Here is an 11,976-nt window from a genome sequence, read left to right as displayed (position 1 = left end):
AAAATCATCAATATAATATAGGTATCTATATAACATAAATTTTCACCACTATTTAAGAATTTGGTCTGTTGACATCATTAAAATGAAAAAAGTAGGTATTTGACGGACGTGCAGATGTTGAATAGGCATTATCTTTAAAAGATATCTTTTTTTGAGTATTTTTATTTTTATTTATTTATTTTATTTATTAGTTTTTCAACAGAAAAAGTTCTTAGCAATGGCGTATGTCCAAAAACTTACATCAAGTCTTGAATAGGCATAGCTCGACTTGAATTGTTGACGGGAGGAAGGATGGGTGACAGATACAACGGATCATTCTGAGTGCAGCATTATCGATTTGAGAAGTTATTTTACATCGAAAAAGACTAAAAAATTAGTTATGAAATTGTATGAAAACATTAAAAAAAAAAAATTCCCAAAAAAAACCTGTTTCAAATAGTAAATATGAAGATTATGAGCTGTTATTTCTTCCGAGAATAGCCTTTATACACTTATATAATGTGTCCAAATATCATTCAGATTGGTTTTGCTGTTTTTGTGAGAAAAAAAAATTCTAATTTTTTTATTTATTTCAATTTATTAAGAAAAATAACTAATATTAAAATTGGAATATAAACGAATCTTTTTAGTACCAACATACCCTGAAAATATGACTCATTTATCGCTGGGGCCAATACACTATGCTTATGATCTTATGTCCATTCTAAAATTCATTACAGTTTGTTATGCAGTCTGACGAACATTTTTCTTTTATACAAAAAATGTTATGAACCGAATTCAAGTTAAAGGCAAATATTGTCCAGAAAGTAAGAAAATTAATTTTTTTTTACGTGTTACTTTTTTTAAATTATGTGTTACATTTGGTGATAAAATAGTGTAGATTTTTTATAAGAAAAAAAATTAATATTGACCAGAGATTAATCTCTAATCTCTGATATTGACACATGCGTGAAACAAGTCACTGGCAGAGATTAGTGAGGGTTTCAGATGGAGCATTGGCCGTCTGAACTCTGAAGAGAAGCCGCTTTTTCCCCCAATTTGTTTTCTGTTTTCACATACCAAAATGGCTGGTGTTAATATTTATATCAGCTGTTCTAGCCTGGTTTTAATAATGACTAGTTAAGCTGTTTGGAAGAAAATTAGATCACCATATTACTGGATAATATGTTTATATACATTAAAAATCTGAAACGAATCTCTATAATACAAATGTAATGAGTTGATATTTTTCTCCAAATTAACCTCCAAATCAGCTGATACCTTTTAAAACAACGGCGCCATATTGGTACGTGTAATACGTTGAATTCCCTCCAACTCTTTTAGCTTCAACCCTACTTTTTCATGAATCGGACCTTATACTCCACCTGTATAATTCCCTAATCTCTTTTATAAGTTTATGAACATCGATTTGAGCATCGATATTCGTATTTAATTCATTGTTTTAAGTTTTTTAAAAGCATATTCAACATTATAGGATCATTACTGTAATCAAATATATATATATATATATATATATATATATATATATATATATAATGACGTCCCTCGGCTTGAGGCCCCCGATTCCCTGCTTGCGTGACTGTCCAGTTATGCCCGTACTGCCCTCGTCGGTGAGGTGTGGGTCCAGGCCAACGTGGCCGGGACCGGGAACTGCGGGACCTGGAGGGAGGTGTTAGGTGAAGAGGAATAGTGGTGGACTGTTCCAAGAACAACTCGGCGTTGACGATTTCACGAGCCTCATTTATTGACGTTTTAGAGCCTACCGCAGCCTGGCGGAACCGTCGTGGAACAAGCGCCCTTCCCGCGGCGACCCGGACTCCCGTAAAACCGTACTGCCCGTTAAGACGTCCTGACACGGATTGGGATTTTTTATACGTAATACTGACCCCGTTTAAGGTTACTCCATGAAGAAGCGCAATACGTGCGCGTCCCGTTACGTAACGTTTCGTAAGACGATGGAGGTTCTGAGACCCGTAATTGCACGTCCGCGTTCTGGAACTCTCGGCTGGTAACGTCCCTCGAAGACTCGTAAATTCAGTAAGGCGGCGAATGACTCGCGGAGGCAGCTTAACTGCCTCGACAACCCGTGAACTGGAAACGAAAGACTGGCCACGAGCTCAGGGTACGCGCTTCGCGAGCAGCGCGGAGCGGCGTACACGACTGTCCTTGTTCGAGCCCTGAACACGACTGACTCTCCCCGCTCGCCAGCGGGCCGGAGCTCGCGTGCTGCGGGGGAGGGGAGGAGAAATCGGCCGGCGTGGGAGAGGTCCCGCCCCGCGGCGCGCCAGGCTGCAATTACATACTAGCACACTTGAGAAAACACAGAATATTTACACAGCTAAACGAAACATTAATCAACAACAAATTTACAGAATTAATAAATTACGATTACATTATTTACATACTCGTTGAGGCCCGTGACCATTTGGGAAAAATATACAGACACAGAATTATTATTGCACAAAAGAAGCCACTGGCATGCTAGGGCGCACGCGGGTGCGTCCCTGGCCGAAGCACTGCACTAATGGTTGCACTGGGGAAACAAGGGAGGACGTTGACGAGGCATAACAGCCTGAGGGAGCCGAGGAGACACTTGGGTCGACGTCAATATATATATATATAATTTAATTTGTTAATCGTAAGCGTAAAGTAATTAAATCTCTGATCGAAGCCATCGCAACTGCGTTTTAATGTTTGTCAAGTTAGCGATTTTGATTAGCATTTTCGGTTTTCAAAAAAAAAAGAAGAAAATAAAGTTGATTTAAATTAACATTGAGTGCTGACTGTGCCATAATATTTGCTAGTACCTTTTTATTCTATGGTTACACGACCACGGGGTTTTACGGGATTAGAAAGTATGTTGTTTTTATTTCTTGATTGATTGATACATTTGCAATTATTGGGCTTCCGCCGCCGACCTCCGTAGCGTAGTCGGATGCACACCGGCTGACGTTGCGAGGGGTCCTGTGTTCGAGTCCCGGGTAAGGCATGGGTGTGATATTTACATGCGGATATTTGATTACCTCGGAATGAAATTGATGATTGCACTGACCCAAATTGACCCATTGGCTGTTTGGCGTATCGCTGTAGCCCACGTACTTCAAGGGAAAAAAAAATGGGCTTCCGCCCGGTATCAAGGAATGCTTCCCCCCTCTTCACCCAATTCCTGAAGCCTCCCCCTCAAGTCCTTCCCTCCTCACACATCCAGTATTTTGTCCTCAATCCCATACCACTCCGTCCTCATCAGGAACACTTGCGTTCCGCTTCCCGTACTTCTCCACACACTGAATCTTCCACCCATTATCCCTCCACACTCTACACTTCTTTTGCTTTGTCCCAGCCCCCCTCGCTGCTTGTCATAGTAAAAAAAACTTCACCAATCCCTCTACTTTCCTCCTACTGTGTAGTGTATCCCACCCCAGCTCTATTATCACAGATGGCCTGTGGTCTCGGCTTAGCCCCTTCTCTTCTCCACATACCCATTACCCATCTAGCCACTCTGCGTTGTACCCTTTTGAGTTTCTTAATTTCCTTCGCTGCATATTCTAGCATCGGTCTCACCAACATTGAATATTCCTTCTCCTTTACTCTCCGTCCTGTCCCCGTCAGTGTCCTAGCAATCAGCCCCAGCTCTCTCCGCCCCACTGCACCTGCTTTCCCCTACCTAGGTTACTCTGCATGGCTACTTCCAGGGACTTGTTTACCCTACCTCCTGAATCTCTTGCCCCTTCCAACTATATACTTGCCTAACTACTTTTCTTCTCCTTGTGAATCTGACCACCTCATTTGGTTGATATCTATCCCCCTTTCATTCCATCTTTTCATTTGTTTGTCATAAAAGTATCAGCCACGTTGTTAAACAAATGATAATGAGCCTACTGAAGGGGTGCAGAGGAAAGTAGCTGAGTGGGTGGAGGGAAAGGGGGAGTATCTTAATAGTCCAACACAGCTGATGACGAAAATGGGGTGGGAGAGCATAAAGAACAGAATGCAGCAGGAGAGACTAGTTAGGATGTACCAAGTGTTAAAAGTGGGAAGACGTGTTGCTCAGGAGTAGGAGAAAAAACACTAGGAATTTTTTTTTAGGAGCGAAGAAAGGAAAAAAAAATTGAAAATAATTCTATGGTTGTGAGGACAATAGGGAAATGTAATGTAATAGGAGGGGAAGGAGTCTGTGATGGCTAAGAGTGTAACTCAGTTCTGGAGAAGGTTGAGAGGAAAGTAGGGAAAAAGCTTGCCACAGGGCTTTTGCCCAATCACAGCAGTAAGCAATATACTAATAATAATAATATTAATAATAATAATACTTGTAAATAGACATATGTTAGTTCTGTTAAATCAGGGACAAAATGCAGCATGGATTAATGTACTGTTCATGCACAGAAAGCTATTAAATATAAAGTAATTACCGTAGTAATTTAAATCATGATTGTGCCAAGATTAGCAGCAACCAAAATAATAAATACGGGAATTTCATTGTCTTTAATAATTAAAGTCCCCAAACTCTTCAACGATTACTTCGAAGGTAGTCATTCAGAACTTTTATTACCTGTACCGCTGTACACTTAAATTAGGCTTTTTAAGTTTCTACATGTCTGTGTTCTTTCCTTAGAAAAGCTTAATGTAGAGTTGTACCAAACTGGATTCAGGCGCACAACTATGATTCCACAGCAGCATTTTGCACGAGAGAAAATGGTCAGATCACTTGCCTTCCACCAAAGTGATCAGGGTTCGATTCCCAGTGGGTTCGAACTAAGATTTTTAACAAGTTGGAAACATGATGGATGTGGCATTTGACTTGTGGGTATTCTGGATATACTCTACCCCCACCCAGTTATCTCATCAAGGTTCCATTCTAATCTTAACACTGCTTCCTTCATTGACTCTGATGACTTCAATGTTAACGGGAAGTTAAGCCTTCACTCAATCATCCATAGTTAGTTACCGGTACTGTACATGTCAGTGCAAGTCCAATTAGAGCTGTCTGGTTGTGTTTTCAGTAGAAATGGAGCCCGTAGCACTGCCCCAGAAGAGATACTACAGGCAGCGAGCTCACTCCAATCCAATAGCAGACCACTGCATCGACTAGTGAGTGTCATTTCTGTTATGTGGACTAGTCTTCATCCTAGTCTCTGAGCACGTGAAAGTCTAAAATTTAAACCAAAAAAATTGAAGTTCAGGTGCAATATTGTAATAACATATATAGGCCTAACTGTGTTCTTTGACTTGCTATCTCTGTCGCTGTAAGTGATCTGGAGTTGACGTGTGAATCTGATGAGTAATGCCACCATAATTCTACTCCATTCTTTGTAAGTTATTTTACTGTTTCTTGAAATTGATTCAGAAATAGAATTAGATTACATAAATGTTACAAATTCTAGGTATCTGTAAGTGTCGGAATATTTTGTGGAACCTGTTTATGGTAGTCAATAGAGCATTTATGGAACAAGGGCACCACCCTAAGAAAACACATAGGCTGATTTAATGTCTGTAGATTTCTGAAATGTGGAGTCTGGTTCTTTATATTGCAGTCACGATACTTGTCAGATGGTATGTTTACACGAAGAGGCGAGCATGAACTAACTGTCCTTGTTCCAGCCCCAAGAGGCCCTGTGACATGGACTGGTCGCAGCTGTATCCAGACTACTTTCCTCCCGGAGACAACATTCCGGCCAAGTGCGTCGAGTTTGCGGACATCGGTTGTGGATACGGCGGGCTTTTAGGTGCGTGGTCCGTTTCGAGATCTGCACTCTCGCTTTGGCAGGCCTTTAGGTTAACATTCTTGAAACTTCACCTAGAAACAACTGATGAGTACCTAAAATGTTTCATAAAATATCTTTGTTGTTTGCAAAGGAAAACGTAAAATATTATTTTTAAAAATATCATGATATCTATGAACACTTAAGCTTCATGTAAAAATAGTATTTACATTAAAAATTACAAAATTTACTTTAATGTTGGTAGCTTGAACCTGAGCATCAGTTCTTATGTACAGTAAATATTTTATCATTTTGAAAGCTTGATTATTTGTTAAGATATTGGTGTGGATGATGGAAATCTTACAGATGAATGTGCTAACAGAACATAACAGAAATACATAGCTTATGTTTGTTTTGCCAACACACCTTCACTGTTATGTCTACTGCTAATTGTGCACCTATATGGTTGACATTCCATTTTAAAACAGTGATTCTAATACTGTAAAAAAATTAAGTTTTGGAAAATTTAAGAAAATTTTTCCATAGTTTATACACTGTTTTACTCTTAGGTGGCTGCACAAATGCTGCTATTTTCTGTAGTTGTTTCTGGGTTGCAGCACAAGCATTGCCAGGGTCTTGAATTTATTCTAAATGTTTACATCTGTCATCTACAAACTTATCATTTCTAATGTTTGTTTTTTTTTTGTGACTTGCAAATCTCTCTCATACACCTACAATCTTCAAAGTTTTTCGGAAAAAAAAAATTTTATTCAGCAGATTTCTTGTCTTTTTATATTGGTATTAAGTATCTAAGATAAGAGTTTGATTTTAGTATGCTTTTGAATAGGGAAACTGTACATATTACAACGATTCACGTACAAATTACTTGATCCATTGCCAATGATACGTACCGTAATCAAATGCTAAACGAATAGTATAAATAAATAAAATGGAGATGTCTTGTGCAGAATGATGAGCTGTGTTGAGTACACGCGATCCACACTATGGTCCACACATGGTTGTGTCGCGCGTGTCCCGGGTCGCTGCTGTGTCGAGACCCAGGGCAGGAGGCAGGCAGCACGGCCGGTGTTGCAGTGACCCTCTCGCCCTTGTTCCCCGACACGCTCGTGCTGGGCATGGAGATACGCGTGAAGGTGTCGGACTACGTGATGGACCGCATCGCCGCGCTGAGGTCGCAGCACGCGGGCTGCTTCCGCAACATCGCCTGCCTGCGCTCCAACGCCATGAAGTACCTGCCCAACTACTTCCGCAAGGGACAGGTACCTCCCCGCACCCCCGGTCACCTGCCGGTCATCTGGATTACGTCTGCTCAACCACTCTTCCAGACAGTCATCATTTCTGTTTTTAGCTTCAACCTTTTTTGACGTGACGTCTAATAAATCGATGAACGCCGGCTGCACGCACGAAAAAGTGTCCTGTAACGCACATTGTCCCGTTGTGCTGTGTCCCATTATGCTCATTGTACGCTTGCGCCGCATCTATCTCCCTTCCACTCGATTGGAACAACCATCGTTTTGACTTTTTCGAGGCACATTAAACTTGAAACACTCCCATTTGTTTCCTACTTTTCCTATCATCGTCCTATCCTTAACAGAATAACACAGATTGGAAGAAGTTAAATAGCAAACATGTATAAAAGTTATAGTTAAAATAATCTTTTCGTTAACGTAATAAACATATTTGAATTAATGAGTGCAAATAAAAGTAAATTTATCAATTAAATTGTAAATTTCATTTCACTCCTTTGTATCTATACAAAATAGTGATAATTCGATAAAAATGATTCAATTTTATTCATAAAATATGCAATAATTTCATCAATGTTTTTTATGACGTCATGTTAAACTATCGTCCGTAAACCGACTTTACAGACAACCAATTTTTTACTCCTCTCATTGCATCAAAGATTGTTTGCCATTGATTAAAAGAAAATTAATTCTCATTTGGTTAACCCAACCTCCAGCATTAATCAAATTTATGAACAGTAAATCTTCTGTGTGGTGTTTTTGTTGTGTTGCAGTTTGTAAACAAAAATGTTGAACACAGTTCAACATACTGCTGTTATTATAGACCTTGTTCGTTTGGGTTGTACCTTTAGCATCTTCTACACCTGAATATGCTGAAGGTTAGAGGGAAAATGTTGGGAGTGTTAAAAGTATGGAGATTATTAGTTTAAATATTTCCATCAAAATGCACTAGAGCTAATAAAATTAATTTTTTTAAAATAAAATCTGTGTAATTACATTAATTCAGAATCTCTCATATAATTGTATGAATAATGTTGATAATTAAATATAATAATTTTAAGCTCTTGTATGCTTTAGATCATTTATGTAAACAAAGTTTTGCTTTATGTATGTGTATAACCTAAGTCAACCTTGTGCTCCCATCATTGTTACTTCTCAAGCAGTTGTAAAAGGTGCAGAAGTTGTAGTTAAACACACCGAAAGAGCATTTTAATTTTAATAAGTTGAGTACTACTTGTAGTAATGAGAACACTGAATTATTGTTTGGTTACAGAAATCATAAAAGGGACATTGTACACGAACTAAGCCATACTCATTTACTATTAAACTAGTTTTTTTTTCAACTGTGCCATAGCAAATATACCTCTAACTTCTGACAAAGCAGGGTGTCTACAAGTAACAAAAGTACCGAAAGTTATGTAAAAGTAAGGAAACTGAGGCCTGGTCACGAAAATCATGAAATTGTCCCTAAATAAGCAGCAGTAGTGCTGAAAGGCACGAAACTTTAATTTCAGCAGCCTTTGGCTAACTTAGGTTTGGTTTTTTATAAACACTGTTTTTTCGTTAATAGTAGCATGTGGAAATTATCTCTGCAAATGTCTTAGCTTTCTAACTTGAAAGAATATTTTGTACCTATTGCATTGGTTTATGTTTGATTTTGGTTGTATATGTAGATTTAATAATCACTCTTTTATAAAAAAAAATCCTTGTAGGAATGTTTCTTAAAATGTTATGAAAAAAAGGCCTGAAATTGGTTCACTAGACACCCTGCAAAGCCATTTAGACTGAGATAGATGACCTCACCTGTATGACTGGCTGATCAGTTCTGAACACAGCGTGCTGTGCGCTGTGCAGCATGTGCAAAGAGACGTGTGTTTGCAGCTGAAGAAGATGTTCTTCCTGTACCCGGATCCGCACTTCAAGAAGGCGAAGCACAAGTGGCGGATCATCAACAAGACCCTGCTGGCGGAGTACGCGTATGTGCTGGCCGAACACGTGAGTGCTCGAGAGACGACTGCCGCGCGTCGCTTGCCTGTCAGCGTCTCTCTCTTAGATTGCAGTGCACAGCTTTCGGGGGGCGCTGTTGCGAAATCTAACACGTTACGAATTTCAGGAGATGTGTTTCTTGGGAATGCAGATTGCACAAGAAGCACATTAACAACTCATATCGTAATTTAAATATTTTATACTATAATGCTTATAAATTTGACATGAATTTCCACTTTTTTTAATTAGCTTTCAAGAAACTTTTCACTGATACGAATTCATAAAATATTGTAACATAAACTAGATATAGAAATTAATATGTTTCTTTTAATCACTGTCGCTGCCACAGACCAAAGCGTGTGCCACTTACTGTAGGAGATTGTGGTATGTATTACTCCTACGAGTTATAATACTTTCAAACAGATGTAATATTTTCTATATTATGGAAGTACAACGATTTTTGTGTTTTTCAAAAAAAACGTACCCATTTCTACCCCTTTGGTCGGATATTGCCTATTAACGAACTCAAATATGATTTCCCACTACTAGATTTTATGTATCAGTTTGGAAGTAATTATGAAAAATTGTGATATATATAAAACTTTTGAGTTGACTATGGTTTTAGGGTTCATGAAAAACTGTATAAAAATTTTCCCGCCACACTAGGTAGTATTTATTAAATATCCACCTTAGAAAGAGGTTTACGTTAGGCAGCACTGCCGAAAGCATTTAATTTATTTCTGAATTTTGTGTAATATATGAACTCTATGAACAGGTCTGCGTACAAATAATTGTATCAGTTGTGATTGATCTTGTGTATTTAAGTTTGTTAGCCACTGGAATGATTTAGTTTATCAATGTTTTTAATGCTGTTGATATTCATTCAAGCCCATGAATCCCACTAAATGCCCTTATTGTATCAGATGTGTACACAGGGGAGGATAATTGGATTTATTCCTCCCAGAAATCCTTAAAAAAAAAATCATATCATTCCCACCAACAAATGGAAAGAATTTTAAAGCAAGCAGCGGGGAAAATGGTTCAATGGTGCCCTCCTTCGAAATGAAATTCTGCGTACACTCCTGATGTATTCCTTTCAAATTGCATTTAAGTAAAACAGCATGTAATTTGTGGTACGTGCAGTTTGTTTTATTCTCGGGACGAACACAGACGTGTGTACAATGTGCAGGCGGTGGTGTACACGGTGACTGACGTCGAGGATCTTCACCACTGGATGGTGCAGCACTTCCAAGACCACCCGCTGTTTGAACGCATCCCCGACGAGGAACTGGTAAGAACTGTGACAGCGTGTGAGGGTAGGTCTGACGGTGGGGCATCGTCCTGCTGGTAGCAGAATCCTCGACAGTGTGTGTGTAGTCGAGGCAAGTGGGAGCGCTCTGAGATAACCCACTGCTGCCTGCCTGCAACATGCACGGCACGGGAACACGTAGGAGAGATCCCGCTGGCATGCGAGTCACATAGCCACAGTGCGTCTGAGGTGCTGGTACGTGATTTCGGTGATGAGATCATCAGCAAGACATTTAGCAGTTGCAGTACGTGACTCCTCGCTAGAATATTCTCGTGTTGAAGTGTTGAACAGCAGGGATTTGTTTGTGTAAAGTACAGTGAATTAAATAGTGTCATTGTCGTTTGTTGAATGAAAGAATCGTACCATGACCACTGAGCACTTGGCACCTCATGACTGGACAACAAACATGTTTAGTTCGTGGTCTCTACTATTGACATGGCATGTTAGAAAGTTACCTGGTTAGTACCTTCCATGGTTGCTGTTCATTTCAAGTGTATGAGTGTTTCCCAGTCTCATGCTTAGCCCAAGCTTCTGTGTGGACCTAGAATTAATTGGTGGTTCAGTTTTCTCACACGTCTTGCTGGCTGCCTGTACGAGATCGCGTTGATGATGCGTCGTGTGTGTGTGTGGTCCAGAGCGGTGATCCGGTGGTAGAGAAACTGTACGACAGCTCGGAGGAAGGCCAGAAGGTGACTCGCAACAAGGGCAGGAAGTACCTCGCCATCTTCAGGAGGAGAGCTGACCCGACAGGGAGCAGCTAGTTCTCGGAACCTCGTTCACGCCCACGTACGAGAGCGTTCGTATCAGTAACAGTTCTGCTTCCAGAGCAGAAAATTTACTCTTGTTTCGCAGGGATCGAGGAACTTTTATAACTACCACTGAGACCATCATGTATTGTTTTTGTTACACTTTGATTTTAGTTCTGGAATGCTATTCATGAATATTTACTGTATTTACTGTATTCACCCGGAAATAAGACCAAAGTTATTCATCGAAAGACCATCCAAAAAATTGGAGGTCATCTTACAATTGACAGCAATGGGGAAAAGGTAAAATGATTAGCAGTTGAATTGTAAAAATATTGAAAAATTTGTTTTAATTTACAGCATTTTGATTTATTTTTATATTGAATGGAAGCATTCTTAATGAGATTAAATATAATTGAAGCATTTTAATTCTCATATGAATTTATAATTGAGGGTTGTCTTACATTCAGGGTTACCTTTTTTTCGGGTGACTATGATTTATTATGTTACAGTGCAAACATTTGCTAATTATATTTGATTTATTATGAAATTTGATATTTTTGTAATGTATTCCAACTCTTTTTAATTTCCTGCATTTACCAAATATATAATATATTATTACATTTTAAGATTGTCAATCCGTTAAGTTGTTCTGGTGACTGCAGTTAACTCTGGGAAACTGAACCTGTAAGGAACATTGGAAACTTAAATGTATTGGCGTAATAGCACAATCAGGAATTGAGCATGTGGCTGAATTTAACTCGACTTGGAAACCTTACCGGACCATAACATTTCACCAAATAGTAGTAAGTACAGTCAGTTTTTTACCTTGTTAGTTGTTTATTAACTTAAAAAATACAACATGTAAAAGCATAATTAAAAATTTTAATGGCAGTTTCAGTCAGTGGTTTTTTTTATTCAACTTCAACTTCATTTTCTTGTTCTTCAACAGTTGAAAGAAATTTTAC

At 39.0% G+C, this 11,976-nt stretch overlaps 1 protein-coding gene across 4 annotated transcripts; it reads left to right on the top strand.

Moving 5' to 3' along the window:
* The first annotated feature begins 2,761 nt into the window (after window positions 1-2,761).
* On the top strand, window positions 2,762-11,908 carry LOC134532498 (tRNA (guanine-N(7)-)-methyltransferase). 4 transcript variants are annotated; one of them, XM_063368943.1, is made up of 7 exons: window positions 2,762-2,855; window positions 5,001-5,088; window positions 5,599-5,723; window positions 6,795-6,979; window positions 8,849-8,962; window positions 10,143-10,244; window positions 10,898-11,908. In XM_063368943.1, the coding sequence occupies exons 1-7, from the start codon at window positions 2,819-2,821 to the stop codon at window positions 11,021-11,023; spliced, it is 777 nt and encodes a 258-aa protein (XP_063225013.1). In that variant the 5' UTR covers window positions 2,762-2,818; the 3' UTR covers window positions 11,024-11,908. The 4 variants fall into 4 exon arrangements, with proteins under 4 accessions (XP_063225013.1, XP_063225014.1, XP_063225016.1 ...); XM_063368944.1 differs by having other exon boundaries at window positions 2,781-2,855; window positions 5,004-5,088; XM_063368946.1 differs by lacking the exon at window positions 2,762-2,855 and adding an exon at window positions 2,867-2,981 and having other exon boundaries at window positions 5,004-5,088.
* The last annotated feature ends 68 nt before the right edge of the window (window positions 11,909-11,976 follow it).

This window comes from Bacillus rossius, chromosome 6, assembly GCF_032445375.1.
Source record: "Bacillus rossius redtenbacheri isolate Brsri chromosome 6, Brsri_v3, whole genome shotgun sequence".
NCBI lineage: Eukaryota > Metazoa > Arthropoda > Insecta > Phasmatodea > Bacillidae > Bacillus > Bacillus rossius.
The sequence above is the reverse complement of the archived record's forward strand: the minus strand, read 5'-3'. Positions and strand labels throughout refer to the sequence as shown.